The sequence below is a fragment of the Brienomyrus brachyistius genome, chromosome 1, assembly GCF_023856365.1.
Source record: "Brienomyrus brachyistius isolate T26 chromosome 1, BBRACH_0.4, whole genome shotgun sequence".
NCBI classification, from domain to species: domain Eukaryota; kingdom Metazoa; phylum Chordata; class Actinopteri; order Osteoglossiformes; family Mormyridae; genus Brienomyrus; species Brienomyrus brachyistius.
This window is the reverse complement of record NC_064533.1, coordinates 56,551,610-56,569,687: the sequence shown is the minus strand read 5'-3', so window position 1 is coordinate 56,569,687 and position 18,078 is coordinate 56,551,610. Positions and strand designations below refer to the sequence as shown.

The following is an 18,078-nucleotide window of genomic DNA, read 5'->3' as shown; positions in this document are numbered from 1 at the left end:
TTTTTTTTAAAGAACTTGCATTGGGTTTCAAAAAGGTGATTTTCTTCCCTAACTTAATTTAATAAAGACCCGGCCATCTTATTGTAAAATTGAGTTATTTACTCTTACGGTAAGAGAATGATTTAAAGACAAGATTACCCTCTGGATAGGGATGAGCTGGAGGACCAGCCGGAGGTGGATTTGGAGAGGGCTTTGCAGACAGGGGCTGACTCAAAGCCTCCTGCCTGGCTCTGAGGATCAGGGTCATCTGGAGGCCTTTGGCCCTTCTCTCCTGGACCTAAGAGACACACAGAACCAGTTCATCGAAACAGCTGACATGGGAATGAAAGGCTGCAACGAGTCACAAAGACCCCGCCCTGGCCTTGGCTCGATGCACAGATAGAGAGCACCGTAATAGTCACTCACTCTGCTTCTTCCTCTGCCAGAAGATGGTGAGCTCATGCCTGCGCAGCAGTTTGCCCTTCTTCTTGGCTTTGGCAGCAGAAGCCTGAAAGATACCAAAAGTCAGTGAGGAAAGCCCGGGAGATCATGGACGAGAGCACAGCCTAATGAGTACAGCGACCAAGCCCCCCCCCCCAAAGGTGTGCAAAGCCATTGCTCACATGGTCGTGGAAGTGCACTATGGCCAGGTTCTTCTGGGGCCTGCAGAAGATCCGCTGCACACGTCCGAACTGGCGGAAATGTTCCCCCAGGATGTCCTTGCTGTTAAGACTGGCTGGAATGTTCTTGCATTGGAGCACCATGGCTTCGGAGGGTGACATCCCCCCCAGGCTGTCTGTGCTGTCCAGGCGGCGGGCACGTCTCACTGTTGATGCTGCCTCAGTTTCGGGATCTGTGGCAAGTGTCACAGAGTTCAGTTTTTCAGACTATACTTGGCTTCGAACCCAATGTGCTTCTTCCTGGGAGTACTCACCCAACTCCTCCGCCCTCTCAAGGACCTCCCGGGTTGGGGCCTGTGACCTTGGCGGCGTTGAGGGTGAGTGGCTGGTGGTCGGTGCCATCGAACCCTGGTGCTCCGCCTCCCCCCAGTCTGGCTGTGGCTCCTCACTCCTCTTCGGCTCTCGCCGGGTCTGTAGGGCCGGTGTCTTCAGGATGCTGGTCAAGGCACTGCGAAAGATGCTGCTGACAGGCCCCCGGCCCCGGACCAGGGGCCTCTTGGGAGGGTGCCTGGAGGCGGAGTCAGCACCAACTTGGGGCTCCTCTGATAAATGCTCCACCATCTCCTCCTTCCGCTTGGTACCCTTAGCCGCTGCCTCCCCTGCATTCTCCCCCTCACCGCCCCCCCCCACGGACCTCACCAGACACAACCCCAGCGTCAGTCTTGGGTTTTAGCGGACCAAAGCTGACAGCACCAAACAGTGGCCGGGGCTCATGGAGGCTAGAGGCAGAGTACCTGGAGACAGAGGCGGCCTGGGAGGTCCCCCCACCCAGGCCACTGCCAGCACCAACGGAGGGTGCTGCTGGTTTCGAGAAGCTGAACTCCTGGGTGGTGCTGGGATGTGCATCTTTGGTGGGGAGGATGCTGCTGGACACTGCGATGGGCTGTGAGAAGCTAAAACCTAATGCTCCAGAAAGGAACTCAGAGGCAGCAGGAGCAGGCCCACTGCTGTCCATACTGGTAGCGGTGGTGCTGGATGGGCTGGAACCAAAAGACTCGGACACAGCCTGGGACACAGCCGGTTCAGGACTGGCGCTATAAATAGGTTTGAACACAGCTGCGTCTGACGGCTTGAAGCTGAACTCTGAGGTGCTAAATCCGCGGCCCTGAACGCTTCCAGGGGAGAATACCGAAGAAGACCCTGTGGACAACTGTCCGAATCTCAGTGGTTGACTAGACCCCGAGGAGGGGGGAACAGAGGAGGCGGAGATAGCGTTAGAGCCGCCGAAGCCGGGTGTGTGCTGAGCAAATCCGCCGGTCTGTCCGAAGGCAGAGGTCTGGGGAAAAGCCGAGTTCTGGTTAAAGACAGAGCTCTGACCGACCCCGGCCGGCTGCCCGAAGGAGGGCGGCGGGCCGAACCTGGTGTCGCTCTGTACAAACGACGGGGTCTGACTCCCAGAACCGGGCATGCCGAAGGTCGGGGCCTGTCCAGACGCCGTCCCGCCAGGCTGCCCGAAAAGGGATCCGGTCTGGCCGAAGGCAGACGATGTACTGAAGAGCGAGGTCTGGCCGGTGCCCTGGCCGAGGGCAGGCGGCTGCACGAAAGGGGCGTTCTGCTGGCCGAAGGAAAAGAGCCCCGAGGTCGGGGCGCGCGGAGACTGAAACGCTCCGCCTTGTGTTCTGCCGAAAAGCCCAGACGGATTCATTGTGTAAAAAGCCCAAAAATATGGCCTTCAAAAGTCGAAACAGAGTTCTTACAGCGCGGTAGATTTCGGCGTCCTTCGGCCTGGGAGATTATATCCGCGCCTGTGTCACATCTGCGGAAATATACAAACTGGCAGCTCCCCTGGCCTGGTCACTGCGGACACTGCGCTCCTTCTGCTACAAAAATGGGCACAGAAACAGTCTCAACTGATGAGCACAGGGTACTTGGGGTCTTAAAATGTGAGCACCTGTGTAGGCACAGGGTCAATACCAGGGCAAGTGCAGGTGGGGCAGCCATCTTTGGGGAGGGCACTACGATCTCCGGTACAGACAGTAACGAAGAAGGCAAGAAAAGTGGTGAGGAGGAAGAGGAAGGGCCCAGGGACTCGACGTCAAGCCAGGTACGCAGCTGGTCCTCGAACCTGCAGATCCAAGTCAAACAGGAAATGGCTCAATGTTTATGCCACAACTCACATGAGAGAGTACACGTGTGTAGCATGTCTGTTCTCTGTCAGACCTGCGGCTCTGTTCTTTCTCCTCCTCAATGCGAGCCAGGAGGTCCTGGGGGCTGGAGGCAGCATCCAAAACAGGGGCAACACCGGATCCGGACTCAGGGTCCTCAACCATGCTGTGAAACAGCTTCTGTTGAAGACGTGGCCTGGCCAGTCGAGGATGAGGCCACATGCTCTGGTGACACCTGCAATGGCAGAGACTTTGGATAAGAAGCCAGTATTGTACACCACTCTTGGGGATATGAGCAAGACTGGAAGCTGATGGCTTTCCCTCTTCTTCCATTTAATAGTAAATAATATTCATTAAATCTGCAGGTCACTGTTAACAGTCTATCTGGAATGTGTTAGATTTACATGGCTGGCTGGCTCTTACCCTGCCTTCCCCTGCTGCTTGTCCCTGTGCGTCTGCTTTACGGCATCCACCCAGCAGGACGGCGGTATGAAGCCCTGCAGCCCATCGCTCAGGAAATACACCGAGATTTCTCCGTCGTCACTGATGACATCTGAAGATGGTGGGATAGGTTCACACCTGCATGGCATCCCCAGTAGGCCCCCCCAAACGTCAGACCCACCCCACCCTCCTCACCTTCACTCACGGGGCACCCAGGAGGGTTCCAGTCCCGGAGTTGGTGCTCTACACAGAGCATGACAATTTCGTCCCAGGGCACCTCCCAGAAAGTGGGCTCCTTGTCCGGCCCCCCACCTCGGCCCACACAGTCCTGACGCAGCCTCTCCAAAAGGTTCTCCAACTGGGACATAAGGAGTGGCTGGCTGTGGCGGGACCATGGGATTTGAGATACGTACTGGAAGATGGAGGCAACCAGCTGGCTCCAAGGAGCTGGGTGGGGGGAGCGGTGGCAGCAGCAGAAATTTAAGGAAACAGACTAAGAAGCAGCCACTTAGCAAGAAGTCCGAATTCCGAATCTGAGGCATGGACATACCCCCCACGGCTGGCAGCGGCCAGTCGGGCAGCCGCAGGCTCAGGACTGCCCCCTGGAGCCACTCCAGGTGCTCAGCCGAGTTCCAGAGCAGATGTGGTAGGCAGTCACCACCCCCTGGCACCAAGAACTCTGCCACGGGCCAGGAGAGGCCAGCCAGACTCGGGGACGACACAAGGCCAGCCAAGAAAGCCAGGACAGTGTTGTAGAGGCCGATGACGGGTGCAGGGCCCTGGAAGGGCAGTCCCGCCATGTCACGGTCCCTCCGATCACGGTGAAGCCTACCAGCAAACTCGCGGCAGAGCCCGGCCTCCACAACCTGCACCAACGTCTGCGAGACGAGCCGGGCTGGTGCCGTGGAGCGGGCAGCGAGCCACCTGACGGCATGGCGGATCTGCGGGGAGACGGGGGTGATGGTCAATGGGATGGTTCAATCTTACCGAGGCCAGCGACAACATGCACACTCACCTGCTCGGATCCTTGGGGTTCGTTCGTGGTCTCGGGGATATGGACGAACATGTACTCTGAAATCAAACCTTCCTCAATGAGTGTCTGAAGCATCAGGTCTTACAGGGAAAGGAAACCGATGGTCAGACAGGAGGAACAAACCAACTGTATTAGCTCTGCATACGTAAACATAGCCTCAAGAGAAATGCTATAAGTAAAGTAAGCGAATCCCACGCGACACCTGTTGTCATAGACACGGTTAGTGTCACACCTTCCTCTAGCCGTTCATCGCTGGCCCTGTGCCCAGCCTGCCCTGGGACCACCACCACCAGAGGAAGGGCCTGTGGCCAGGCATTAGCCTGCTGGATCTGCCGGAGTTGCAGCAGGGCGGATAACAGGAAGATGTCCCCGTCTTCCTCATCAGCCCCGGGACTGACTGCCGAGGGCAGCAGCATCAGCAGGGCGCCCATGCCCATCAGCCCCTTCCGCTTCTCCAATGCCAACTGGCCTTCCTCGCTGAGGGGCCCGCGGGCCACCTGACCCACAGTGAGAAACATGGCCTCACTTCCTGCACTTGCACCCTTCGCAAACATCTGTGTTACCACAGGACCTGCTAATATCACATAGTGCCAGACTATGCTAGGCTATGTTAAGCTATGCTAGACTAACATTAATGACAGAACATGCAACACAGGGGCATGAAGCCTGTCGATATTCATCGGCAAGTTCCCCCCTATCTGCCACACCTTCACACACACGTGCACTGTGTGCATGCGCTCCCCCACGCTCCGCAGGCCGCTGCTGATGCTCAAGGTTTGCATGTGTCCGTTGGGGACCATCTCCCTGTGTTCTTGCTTCTCCGAGTTACCGAATTTGGACTCCAGCCATTCTGTCAAAATCCTGCATCAGAGATGGGAGGGGGGCACAAATGTAAGCTCCAGGACCTCTAAACCCAACTAACACCCAATCCCTCCCCGAACGACACCCAGTTCCCCCACTTACTGGTTAGCAACACTGGCATCTCTTTCATGATCACTTGGCAACAAGAGGGCTGCCTTCCAGAAGATTGTGTCAGATGGGTTCGAGACGCTTGCTGCCACCAGACTGAGCAGGTCCAGTGGCCCCCACACAGATTCGCTGAAGTGGATGGAGATGTAGATGAGCACATGGAGAGTGATGGATGGCTAACAGCTACTCTACAGTAGCACCATACCTCAGGAGCTGCTGGTAGAACAAGTGGACCTTCATCTGATGCTCGGTTTCCCTTCGCATCTTCGCCAACCTGCAGAAGGCAGCAGCACTGGTTGTCGCGTTGAATACAGCCGTCTATGGGAGCGAATGCGTCAACAGAGCCGCCATCTTGGGACGGGGTAGAGCTCCTTTTAAATGAATGAACGTCTATCAGGGACAAGCTGGCATTCAGAAATAAAGAACCATAAATGGGCAAATTTGAGAAGCGATTTTTATTGTCTTGGTTCATTATAAATGTCAGACATGTATTTACGACCGAGCCACGAGTAAATCGACAGAGAAGCGGGTTTTCTTAACACAGCCTACTTTTATGTTCAAAATGTAATGCACATATAGGTATTTTTTCATTCTTCCATTCGAAATAAACATACACTACTCTCCTACTACATGCAGAACAATGCAAATACAAAACACAACAAAAAAGGCCAGCAATGTTAGCTGAAAGACCCTGGTAATCTCCATGATAAGCCCCATTGCGTTACCACTCATGCATTTATGCAGGCCGGCCCGTGGCATTGGCAATATAGGCAAATGCTAAGGGCGCCATTCATCCAGGGGGTGCCACAAACGGAGGAAGAAAAAAGTGTAACATTCCACTATTCTTAAAGCTAGTTGGTATTAATGCGTCTTAATATGAAAACAAGCCCACATGAATTTACCTGCTTAGCAAAGCCTATTAAGTAATAATAATAATAATGATGATGATGATGATGATGATACGTAACTTTCCTATGAGCCGCCCCCCTTGTAACCTCCCTCAATAACGAACACAAGTTGATCTCTGATCACGGGCATTTATTCACATATCTATCCGGTCGAGCATGCCGTGAGAACTAGATAAAATAAAGCACATACATCAAAAAATGAATCAGTAAAAACACAGGCATTTTCCTAAAAATAACCAAACACAAACCTAAATAGGCTACAGCTTGCTCACGCCATTAACTTATGACTGCAGCTCATACAATAACTCCAATATCCATGAATATTGACGTTATAACTTAAAACACTTTCTCAGCCGCATAACAAATGCTGCACTTATAACTGAGCAAAACGAAAATGTTACCAGCAAAACTGACCAGACCTAAACCCAAACGCAACATTAGTTCCGCTATAGTTTCCCTACACCTGGGGGGGGGGGGGTGCCGGCGCTGATGCTCGCCTAGGGCGCCTCATCAGCTAGGACCGTTACTGCATTTAAGCATTTAGCAGACGCCTTTATCCAAAGCAACGGGCATTTGTATAGACTTGTAGAGAACTATAGACAATGAACTGTACACAATACATTTTCCAGACAAGGAAAATACTTTATTATTTTTTTTACATTTACGGTAATATGAAAGATGAACATCCAGTTACCTCCTTTTTGGAAAAATAACTATAGACAGGGCAGGTCTATACACACAGGCATCTTGTATATATTTGTCAAGAACTATAGCCAATGAACTGCAATATATACTGGTGTCAGTACAGAAGCTGTGTCTTTCCTGTGACGTGGGGGTGGGAAGACAGAGGCTCTGTGTCTAGTATTTAGTATCCTTATAACAGTACTATTTTACACAGTTTCTTCCTCAAACTGCTGGTCTGTAGTTGGAGAGTATGTACTTTTGCCACATGGTCTTCTCTCAACTTGTGAAAGCAAGACAAGTGAAATTAAATTGAAGCGATGGTTGCCAATGCCATCTTGAGTTTCAGCAATGTGATCACAAAGATTAAATATATCCTGAAAACCTACATCTGCTTTCACAACCCTGTTCAACAGAGACTGGATGTTGGAGGCTTGTCTGATGCACTGCTCAGCTGAGCCAATCGCCTTTAATTAATTTAATTAATTAAATTAAACTTAAGTTGCTTCAAAATATTGTTTTAGTTTTGTAATTGATGCAATTTAAGTTTTAACAATAGCAGTCAGTGGTCAGAGACTTTTGCACAGTGTCAGTAAAGTAGAACAAGTTTATCCACAATTTCTACAGATTCAAATGAAATAATAAATTGATCATAACTTACAACTTGGAAGCCATTCTTGAGAAGTTGTTCAACAAAAGATGAAATCTTCAACAGAATCTGGAGCTCTTGTCTCGCTGGAAGCAGAGGTAGAGTGACTTTACATGTGCAGGTCTCCTCTCCTTTGGCACCTTACAGGGTCCTCGTCACCCAGTTTAATTTGCGGTTTAGAAGCATTTTTTTTAAACATGTTGGGATTCAGTTGCAGCGCGCTGACTTTGTGTGTTTCGGGGCATATCTCAGGACGGCAGGACACCAAAATGGCGAAAAAAAAAAAAAGTTTACGTCATCAAAATGGCGCCCGTGATTCTCTTTGGGTCCTAATGACCCAGTATTCAAATTTAATGGGATTAGGAGCGGAGCCTGCATTCAACTACCATGAAAAAAAAAACAACTAAATACTAATCAGATATGAAACCAAAGCGCTATGGCAATGCAGAAGGGATGGGGCTAAAGGTATGAAAGAATGATAGCTAGTAATAAACAGCTAAACTTGTAATAAAAAGCAGGCTCCGAAAAGACAGCCCACTGTGAATACGCTCAGAGTCCTAAGGACCTAGGATTCAACTTACCTAGTATTTCGCCGAGCTGGGCCTCTCCAAACGCTAGCACCGTGCAAAACCCTTGCATTCCCCGTACACGTGATAGCTTTATGGCAGTAATTACTCTGGGCGCCTGCCTGTCTGGGTGGTCGGCTTCTTTTATCTTTTGTCAGTGACCAAATGGTGAGCTAGCAAGAGGTACTAAAAATAGCTTTACAGCAGGGAAGGACCAGGCACAGTTACTGAGCAGAAAACGGTCAAACGGTGGCAAAAAGCAACCAAATATATAATGGCATGCCCTTTTTATTTTCTTTTAATAAATTGTTTTTTAGAAGTCAGCATATTTTATACAACAAATTATGCATTTTGCATGACAAATTGCAGTTCAGAGTGTTTTCGAGGCTTTGGAATAAACAATTACCCAAATGTCGGGAAAGCCCATTGAAATGAATGGGAAGCGAGAGGCATAAAGCACTTTGAGGGGCTTGCGCAGTTACTTGGAGCGTTATAAAAGCAAACCATTTGAATATGTTTGCTCTAAAGAGATCCAAATTCATAAAAAAGTACAAGTCATTACATTTAATTTTTTTTTACATTGATTTAACAATAAATATTGTAATTGCCGCTAAGTGTCGCACTTACTTTGACCGGCTTTCCACAGTCTATGTCGACATCTAGTGGTAAAAAAAAAGCATTACATTACACATAAGGGATGACTTTTTGCAGTAAAGACGACATTTTTTGTATTCGCAAATTTAAAAAAAATATATTAATAAAACTATTAAAATTGGGTCACGAGGACGCGCAGCAGAATCATAGGATGGTGAAATTTGAGGAGCCAAAGTGTTAACATACCATTCTGACCGCGTCCCCCACCTCCGCCCCCCGTAGCCCCGCCCTTCAGTGTCACTGTGAGGGACACCTTGAAATTCAAATGTGAAAGAAAGTAACTTTTAAAAATGATAAGAACTGAATTTATATTTCTAAATAAAGTGATAAATCGATAGTGCAGTTGTAAAACTTCTGCACGACTTCGCCACCACATCACATTTCCATCCATCCATCCATTTTCCAAACCGCTTATCCTATTGGGTCGCGGGGGGTCCGGATGCTAAGTTATGTTGCTGCTCATATACATTTGATTTATGTCTGTCTTTGCCATTTAAAGACCATGTTGTGACTCGGGCAACTTTAATATAAACTACTGGAGCTGAAATATTCTCAGTTTTACAATCCCTTGATTAATATGGAAGATCGTAATTTAATATAAACAGAATGGTAATAATGAAAGTTTGCTTTCTTGTCACAGTAATCTACCGCAACGCACCGCATACCATCGGAAGGCTACTGCGATTCTGAGCAACATTGGCAATATGATCCATTTTTTTCGCCGCTATTATCCTGAAATTTCTGACTGAAATCGCTGCCCCGCTCTAACGCACACTAGGACTCACCCACTCTTCGCAGCGAGCCAGCCTTAACTGGAAACTGCCCCATGGCCGAGTGGTCTCATTCGCCCGACTCAACGTAAACAGCCTTCCGAAGTAAGGTGTATTCTGTTCTCCGAAGTAAGGCGTGGGTTCGAATCCAACTTCCGACAAAAGTTCTTCAATCACTACAGCAGCAACTGGTTAGCTCTAATTGCTTTCTTTTATTTTTGCGTTTCAGGCAAAACTACATAACACTTAAAGACACTTCCGGCATGTAAATGGAGAACGAAATTATAGTTATACCGAATCTCCTACACACAATACCAAGGTTACCAACTTTGCTCAGCTGACCGGAGTCAGACGTTCAATTCGCCATAACCCGGAACTTCATCAGAAGTAGTTAGAAAATGGATGGATGGATGGATGGATGGACGGACGGACAGATCAATAAAAGTACAGGACATCCATTTTACAAAGAACCGTCAACACTAAATGTGTGCACTGGTCATGCTCCTGGAAATTAAACTTCTTTTCTGAAAAGCAGCATGTTCATAAATTAGCTGCTGTTATACCTTGGGGAAACAAATGCAGATGAAACTGTAAAACAAACTGCAGTGGCAAAACAGTTCTGGCTGCCCGCCAGCCCTTCTGCCTGTGCTGCCCTGCCTGCCTACCCTCCTGCCCATGACATCCTGTCGGCGACATGCCACAAAGCAACCCTTCTTTGCCACAGGAAATGTCTGGTGCAATTTCTTTTTTAATTGTACATGTCAATTGCATAATACCTTAAACTAATTCTTTATTATTTCTATCATCATCATCATCATCATCATCATCATCATCCTGATAAGTATTTCATTAGTATTCCACGGTATTTTGATTTTTCAGGAATCATTGTGTGTACTGTATACTTTTAAATTAGTTTGCACTATATGTAGTGTCTCTGCACCTGTGCCTTACGTACTTGCTGCAGCTTGCACAACAACTTCTCTCAGGCATCAGTATAGTTTATCTAATGCATCTGTTTGTTCCTCTGCATCATGCTACTGTCATAACATGTCAATGTCTTACCTAACTTTTGTGCATTATGTTTTGGAGAGAAAAAAATCATGACTTTTTTTTTTAGATTCATCCACTGATTCTATCACCTCTGACACATCCCCCCTCAATATTTGTTTGTTTGTTTGTTTATGTATTTGCTTGGGGGGTGGAATTAACAAACAGAAATAACTGAATGAATCAGGGTAGTGAAAAACATTTATAAACTTATAATTTTGGTATTGGTATGATCCTGTTCTGGTTAGTTAGCCGAGGGAGTAAATCATCAGGAGTTTCATCTCTCAAACTCCTACTACACTCACTCAGCATCACAGTATGGACTCCCCAATGCAACTGATCTGCACGTACTCTGGGAGGAAACCTGGTTCGGGAACAGCACCATGCAGGACAGACGAGCTCTACAGAGGGTTGTGCGATCAGCTGAGCGCACCATCTGCACCGAGCTCCCTGACCTGCACTCAATCTACAGCAGGCGGTGCTGGACCAAGGCCAAGAAGATCGTGAAGGACCTCAGCCATCCCAATAATGGACTGTTCATTTCATTAGAATCTGTAGAAATTGTGGATAAACTTGTTCTACTTTACTGACACTGTGCAAAAGTCTCTGACCACTGACTGCTATTGTTAAAACTTAAATTGCATCCATTACAAAACTAAAACAATATTTTGAAGCAACTTAAGTTTAATTTAATTAATTAAATTTTATTTTAATATAAATGTAAGTAATTAGTCAACATGTTTCAATAGCTATGATTATGTACATTACAAACCTAAAATAATATTTTGAAGCAGCTTAAGTTTAATTTAATTAATTAAATTTTATTTTAATATAAATGTAAGTAATTAGTTAACATGTTTCAATAGCTGTGATTATGTACTTTACTCAGTCTAGGAGCCATCAGGATATGCAAATGTTATTTATCCAAACCACTGTGAAACGAACAGTGTTGATGATGACTGGACTGTTTCTTTATTCAACTAAAAGTAATGAATCAAATCTAATCTTTATTTATGACTTTTTTTAATTTTATTTTATCCCCAGTGCTTCGAGCAGGCATTTCCTGCTCTGCCCCGTGTGCAAGAAGACACAGCCAAGCCTCTCAGTGCATCTGGCTAGGGTGTGCATGAAGAGGTCTTCGAAAGAGGCCATCCAGGAAGTGATGGAGAAGGAAAAGCAGAATTCCCTTGAACTTCTGCAGTGGGGCAGGGTCTTCAGCTACAGGCTGAACTTCAGCTACATTATGCCTGTCAAAGTGTGTCAGCTTAGCCATTTCAGAACCTCTGCTAAAATCATCCTAGTATTTGTAACGACCATCCAGTGCAGCCATGTATTTTTTGACTTGGCCACTAGCACACCTCATACAGTACAGCTAGTCAATCTGTCACTGACTTTTTAAACCAGTATAATTAATTATTTAATTGAGCTGTTGGTGAAATTTAACAAAATCATGGAACGGCTGAGGTGCCGCTGGGGAGAAGTTTGGGAACTGAAGCGGTGTTCATCTAGCCATCCAACTAGATATCAGTAACGCTTTAGAAAACAGAAGAAGTTATTACTAGTTTTTATTGTGTTACTCTTAATTTGCACATGTTCTAATGTTAAATTGTGTCATTTATTCTAAGTCAAAGTACACTTGCTACCCAGATAAACAGCTTTAAACATTTCTTTGGACTGCCTAAGACTTTCACACAGTACTGTATGTCTTAGAACATAAGAAATTTACAAATTAGAGGAGGCCTTTCGGCCCATCAAACTCATTTGGGAAGAACTTAACTAATAGCTCAGAGTTGTTAAAATCTTATCTAGCTCTGATTTAATCATCTCTCCCAATATAATATTGGGATAATTTATTCTCTTCAGAGGCCTCCATAGAATAGTGCATCCATCCCCTCACTTATGTTCAGACAGTCAGAATAACAACAGCATCATCAATTTCACAGCTAGATTTAAAAATTGCTTTAACATAGAGTGATTACAGAAAAAAAGGTAAACAAATATTAACAAGATTATTAAAACGTAATAGACATATTCGTCATTCAGACATATTGCGCTTTTTTAAGAGCAGAAGGGATACATTAAATCACGATTATATTTTGTCCATAATATATATATATATATATATATATATATATATATATATATATATATATATATATATATATATATATATATATATATATATATATATTTACATATATATATATATATGGTGGTGCAGTGGTTAACACTGTTGCCTCACACCTCTGGGACCCAGGTTCGAGTCTCTGCCTGGATTACATGTGTGTGGAGTTTGCATGTTCTCCCCGTGTCCTCGTGGGGTTTCCTCCGGGTACTCCGGTGTACCCCCACAATCAAAAACATGCTGAGGCTAATTGGAGTTACTAAATTGCCCATAGGTGTGCATGTGAGAGTGAATGGTATGTGAGTGTGACCTGCGATGGGCTGGCCCCCCATCCTAGGTTGTTCCCTGCCTCGTGCCCATTGGGAACTGGGATAGGCTCAGGAACCCCCGCGACCCAGTAGGATAAGCAGTTTGGAAAATGGATGGATGGATGGATGGATATATATATATATTTATAATTTTACATCATTATAAATGAGAACTATAAGTGATTGCTAATTACTGTTAACTAATGTCCTGTAATCAGTGGAGGCACACGGACACTTTGGCCAGTTATCCTATTTCTTCAGCGCCAGCCCAACACCCAGCACCACAGACAGTGACCTGTGTTACTGTGACATCTGGTTCCTTCATTGGCTCTATTTATTTTTCTAGAAATAACTAATTGGCTCTTCCAGACTATATGAAGAGAATATTTTATTTTTATTTAGACTAAGAAACTACAGAAAATCAGCTCTGCATGTGATCTCCCCTTTACTGCTCAAGGAGGGCACACACACATCAACAAATATCAATGCAACAATTACAGATGAACAATTTCTCACAGCTTCAGAAGAAGTCAGAGTTCTGTGTAATTCAGAAATTGTCTAAGACCTCTGCTAGAACATTTTCTGCACTTCAAAATAAATGACACCTGGGTCCATTAAAAGAAGGTGATGCTGCCTGAACCACCAGCCAAGGCTGGGAGGAAAGGGAGGAACACTAGTAAAATGAAGGAAGAAAAGCAGCCCACCCTATCTCATGGTCACGGATACAAAAGTCAGGGAGTGTTAAGAAGAAGACACCACACTTAATACCATGGTTTTATGCAGTGAATTACACCAGAGAGAACTTTTGCATTTTAACTGTGTTACGTAACATTCCTCAGCCTTCATTTTTTTCCACAGAATGCAGGACATAATTTACGGAACTGCATTGTAGCCAATTATTTGTTTCAGTAGTTTTAAGATAAATAGAACATAAAATGGTTGTTTTACTTAGGTAAAAATCCAGTTGAAACAGACTTTATTTTAAAAAAGTTACATTGGCTTTAAGTGATGGCACATGTCGCTTGTGTTAATACTGCTTTGATTTTGAGGATGAAGTCTGAAGTGTAGGTGACATGCAGAAGCATGCAATTTGACGTTTGGGGATTGTAGTTTTTAATGGGACAATTTGAATAAGGAATACTGGTAATATGCTTTTTAAGGGGACAGCACACGAAAATTATAATACAGAGTATTAAAAGAACCGCTCTTTAAAGGAACTGAATTATCTTGGTGTATTTTACATCACAAGCACTCTCGGTCCGTTGGGGAGTCCGTCCCACTGTACTTGGAGAATGCTGCCATGCATTAATCATAAATTTCATTCAGTTGTGCGACAGAAGTTCCCTTCTAATGTTTTCTTCAACATAACAAAGTCCCACGGTAACAAAAGCGCTGAGGCCAGGATCGTTAATTGCAATGTGGGGAATGCAGACCAGCTGGGGTGGGGGATCGTGCTCAGTCACGGTAAAAGGCAAACGGGTAAATTGTGAATACGCTCTTAATCTAACTACAGCTTCTTGAATTGTGGGAGGCGTGTGTAACATAACGTTGTTCCACATACCAATATCACTACGTATCGGTATCGCAAAACAAAGTTTTAAATGTTAAGATTCTGTCATTCTGAAAATCAGAGTATTTAAGACATTATGTTACATAGCGATTTGTGGAGATAAATGCCCTCGGACAGTAGCGTTCATTTCATATTAAGTCTCTTTAAGTCATTGTTTTATGTTATGCAGGATGAATGTGCGAATTTTAATTAATCATCCTTTAAGGGTTATATGCTTACGGTGTTGTATACTATTCTCGGTGAACAAGTTAACTTATAAAAGTCTGTTCCTCTAATTATAGAATAATATATAGAATAATTATACAAGAGCTATAATTATTATGATGTTATTATTTAATTGTGTGGGCCGTGTTGCTTGATTACATTTGACTCTTCGGCACGTGGGACGCTGCCGGTTTGAAAGACGCAGCTTCACTTGTTTTCTGCACCAAGATGACGAGGTACGTTGCTTTTCTGCTCCCATTTTATCGGATAATTTTTCTTATTTAGTATCTGTCAAATTTGCATGTATATTAAAATATGTTTGGTGAGTAAAGTCAGTATATTGCTTTTAAATAAAGTGATTTTGTTCCGGGGTACAATGTTAATTATATTTAAATTTTATGCGCAAAGTGTAGTTGATATTTCGCTTTTCCGCGTGCGCTTTACTGCGCTTAAGTAAATAATTGCGCTTGCTTGTGAGTAAATTAGTTCATTGCTTTTAAATAAAGTGAATATTGTTGCGGGCTACTGTGTTGGTTATATTTAAATTTTATGTGCAAGTCGGCTAGTTTCCTGTGCCGCAAAGTCTAGATGATATTTCACTTTTGCACGTGCGCTTTCCCGCGCTTTCATGTTGCATTCGGAAGAGGATGCGGGTGGTTGCGCTCGGTGCTGCCTACAGCAATGATATTCCAGCAGACCAGGAGAGGGCAGATGTATTGCAACAAACACAGATAAAAGTAGTGAAGCAAGACCTGAAAAGTTTGTTTGGTGACTAAAATCAGTATATTGCCATTTAGTAAAATTTAAAATTGTTCCAGGCTTCTTTCTTGATTATATGTAAATTGTATGTGAAAGTTAACTAGTTTCCTATGCTATAATGCAGTTGTTCATTGCGAAGGTGTCAGTGCAGAACTGAATTCCATGTGCCAGGAGTGACTGACAGCTCTATTGTATTGCTTGTGTGTTTTTCCTCATTCAGAAACAAACGAATTGCAAAAGCTGTCAGCTGGAGCAACGATCGATACTGGGCAACTTGGGACAAGTGGATGGAAGTGATTGACTGGGAAGATGAGGAAGAGCTGTGCTCCCCAGCAGAATCACCCTCTGACCAGGCTGACCGTTCCATCGTGTCACACACCCGAAAGCCAATTGCCAAGGCAGTTAGCTGGACGGATGATGTGTATTGGGCAGCCTGGGACAAGTGGGATGAGATCATCTGCTGGGGTGAAGAAGGAGAGTGCTCCCCAGCAACTCCACCCATCAACCAGCCTGGGAGGGATAAGGGGTTAGACATGCATGGGTTAGAGGTTTTTCTGTTAAATGAAAGGACAGTCTCCATAAAGCCTGCAGATGACCACCAAGACAGGCTGAAAATAGGAGCCGTAGTGGTCGACCTCTGCCAGTTTGAGCTAGATGGTGTAAATGATAAATTTGAAATTGTCGAAATACAAATTGGAGAGGTCAAATTGGAGGAGACTGCAGAGAGGGGTTTTAATTCAGAATTTGAATTGGAAATTATGGATGTGGAGATAGAGGTTGTAGACAGTGAATTCCAGCTGAATGCTCTTAATTGGGAAATTGCTGGAACTAAAGTGGACAAATTATTAGTGGAACACCTGAACATAAATAATCTAGAAGCAGGCAGTGTGAAGGTGTCCACATCAAATGGGAATGTGGTATATGTCAATGGTATGTGAGTGTGTTTGGTAATGATGGGTGTGAATGGTGTGTGTAAGTGGTGTGTGTGTGTGTGTGTGTATGAGAATGGTGATTGAATGGTGTGTGTGAGTGACAGGTGTGTGAATGGTGTGTGTGAGGTAATGGCGTGTGTGAGTGAGTGTGAGTGGTAATGGCGTGTGTGAGTGAATGGTGTGTGTGAGTATATGGTGTATGTGAATGGTCTATGTGTGTGTGAATGGGGAGTGAATGGTGTGTGAGTGACTGGTGTGTGTCTGGTGTTTATGAATGGTGTGTGTGAGTGAATGCTGTGTGAATGGTGTTTATGAATGGTGTGTGTGTGAGTGAATGCTGTGTGAGTGACTGGTGTGTGAATGGTGTTTATGAATGGTGTGTGAATGAATGGTGAGTGTTTGTGTGTGTGTGTGTGTGTGTGAATGATCTGTGTGTGTGAGCCTGCCCTGTGATGGGTTGGTGTCCCATCCTGGGTTGTTCCCTGCCTCGTGCCTGTAGCCTCTGGGATCCATCTGACCGCCTGTTCCAAAAGGCAAATTGATCCCCACATCCCTGAACAGGAGAAGCGGTTTTAGAAAATGGATAAATGTTCCCAGAGGTGTGAGGCAACAGTGCTAACCACTGTACCATGCATATGTATAGGATATGTAGAAGAATACCTGTTGCAGTTATCTGATGTGTGTGTTTTTCACTCTCCCTGCCGGCCCCTGGAGGTTTGGGCTTCCCCTTTGAGTCTGGTGCCTCCCAAGGTTTCTTCCTTCTAGGGAGTTTTTCCTTGCCACTGTCGCCTATGGCTTACTCACTGGGGGCTTTGGGTGGGGGTGCTCTAAAGCGCTTTGAGACAATGTAATGTTGTGATATCGTGCTATACTTTGTTGTGTAATTTTCTATTTACTCATGCAAATAAATAATTGTTTGATAACAAAAAGCACTTGTTTCATTCTTTTTACTGCGAGCATATCAGTCACTTCCCTTGTGCTCCTGCATTCAAAAATGAAAGTTTGTCCTGCCCTGCACTTAATTGCCATGGATTCTACGGGAATGCAGACCTCTACTTTGGTGGAATCCTGCTGTTGTTGTAGATGGTCTGCTCAAACGCTTTCACATTGTGTACAAGCAGATTTGTTTCTGTATCTCTGTAGAGAAGCATTCTTTTCTTCTACCTGGCAAATCCACAAATATAATAGCAATCCACCAAGGTGCAAGTGCACCTAGCTCTTAAAGAAAATGTTAGAAAAAATTAGTTTATAGCATGTTTAAACCATAAACACAGCAGTGACTGAGTACATCCCTTGTGGACCAGGCGCCTGGCTTTGACTATTTTTCTGCCATTAAACTAGCAAAGGTGGCTTGGCCATGACGTAAAATAACTTGTGCCTTTAAATTGTTAAAAAAAAGTCCTGTGTGTTGTAAAGTGAGGTATGAAACAGATACCAGGTCGTTTCAGTAACGGTCAGCGTACGTTTTCTTCATGTGATTTTGTGGTTTCAAATGTTTCATTGGAATCAATAGTATTTGCCAATTCCAGTTGCCAGGTAACTTCAATAATTTGAATAGAATACATGATAACATTTTAAACTAGATTACAGTTAATTGTTATTTTTCTGTTTAAAAAAGACAATTGCTGTAATTTACATACGACAAAACCTGTAAAAGACATTTTGGAATTCTTTTCTAAATGAAATGAAGGTACTTTG

The 18,078-nt window shown here is 44.9% G+C and overlaps 4 protein-coding genes across 6 annotated transcripts in view; 2 read left to right on the top strand and 2 right to left on the bottom strand.

Moving 5' to 3' along the window:
- Positions 1–1,244, bottom strand: part of LOC125746030 (germinal-center associated nuclear protein-like) — a 38,987-nt gene extending 37,743 nt beyond the window's left edge. The window contains exons 1-4 of the mRNA XM_049019609.1: positions 914–1,244; positions 603–832; positions 406–487; positions 139–277 (exon numbers count right to left, since the gene is read on the bottom strand). Coding sequence (XP_048875566.1) covers positions 139–277; positions 406–487; positions 603–832; positions 914–1,220 — 758 coding nt within the window. The 5' untranslated portion in view covers positions 1,221–1,244. The remainder of the gene's footprint in view (positions 1–138; positions 278–405; positions 488–602; positions 833–913) is intronic.
- The window catches only part of LOC125747713 (uncharacterized), a 120,460-nt gene extending 103,184 nt beyond the window's left edge, over positions 1–17,276 (top strand). The window contains exon 3 of the transcript XR_007399381.1: positions 16,479–17,276. The gene's annotated coding sequence lies outside the window, so the exon portion shown is untranslated. The remainder of the gene's footprint in view (positions 1–16,478) is intronic.
- LOC125746258 (germinal-center associated nuclear protein-like) lies at positions 1,333–5,584 on the bottom strand. Of its 3 annotated transcripts, XM_049020239.1 has the most exons (12): positions 5,413–5,584; positions 5,202–5,336; positions 4,946–5,099; positions 4,471–4,735; positions 4,221–4,318; positions 3,756–4,146; positions 3,401–3,652; positions 3,188–3,317; positions 2,820–2,999; positions 2,574–2,724; positions 2,357–2,479; positions 2,092–2,211 (listed from the first exon to the last, which is right to left on the bottom strand). In XM_049020239.1, the coding sequence occupies exons 1-11, from the start codon at positions 5,469–5,471 to the stop codon at positions 2,393–2,395; spliced, it is 1,902 nt and encodes a 633-aa protein (XP_048876196.1). In that variant the 5' UTR covers positions 5,472–5,584; the 3' UTR covers positions 2,092–2,211; positions 2,357–2,392. The 3 variants fall into 3 exon arrangements, with proteins under 3 accessions (XP_048876105.1, XP_048876022.1, XP_048876196.1); XM_049020148.1 differs by having other exon boundaries at positions 1,333–2,479; XM_049020065.1 differs by having other exon boundaries at positions 1,333–2,724.
- LOC125747854 (uncharacterized) lies at positions 14,352–16,472 on the top strand. The gene is made up of 2 exons (XM_049023440.1): positions 14,352–14,925; positions 15,669–16,472. Exons 1-2 carry the CDS (start codon positions 14,918–14,920, stop codon positions 16,384–16,386), a joined length of 726 nt encoding a protein of 241 aa, XP_048879397.1. The 5' UTR covers positions 14,352–14,917; the 3' UTR covers positions 16,387–16,472.
- Positions 17,277–18,078: the final 802 nt, after the last annotated feature.

Coding starts and splice junctions, on each gene's coding strand:
- LOC125746258 (XM_049020065.1), bottom strand. CDS start 5,471: ATGCGAAGGGAAACCGAGCATCAGATGAAGGTCCACTTGTTCTACCAG. Junction 4,736..4,945: donor CAGTGCACGTGTGTGTGAAG/GTGTGGCAGATA, acceptor ACTGTGGGTCAG/GTGGCCCGCGGGCCCCTCAG. Junction 3,318..3,400: donor TGGGTGCCCCGTGAGTGAAG/GTGAGGAGGGTG, acceptor CACCATCTTCAG/ATGTCATCAGTGACGACGGA.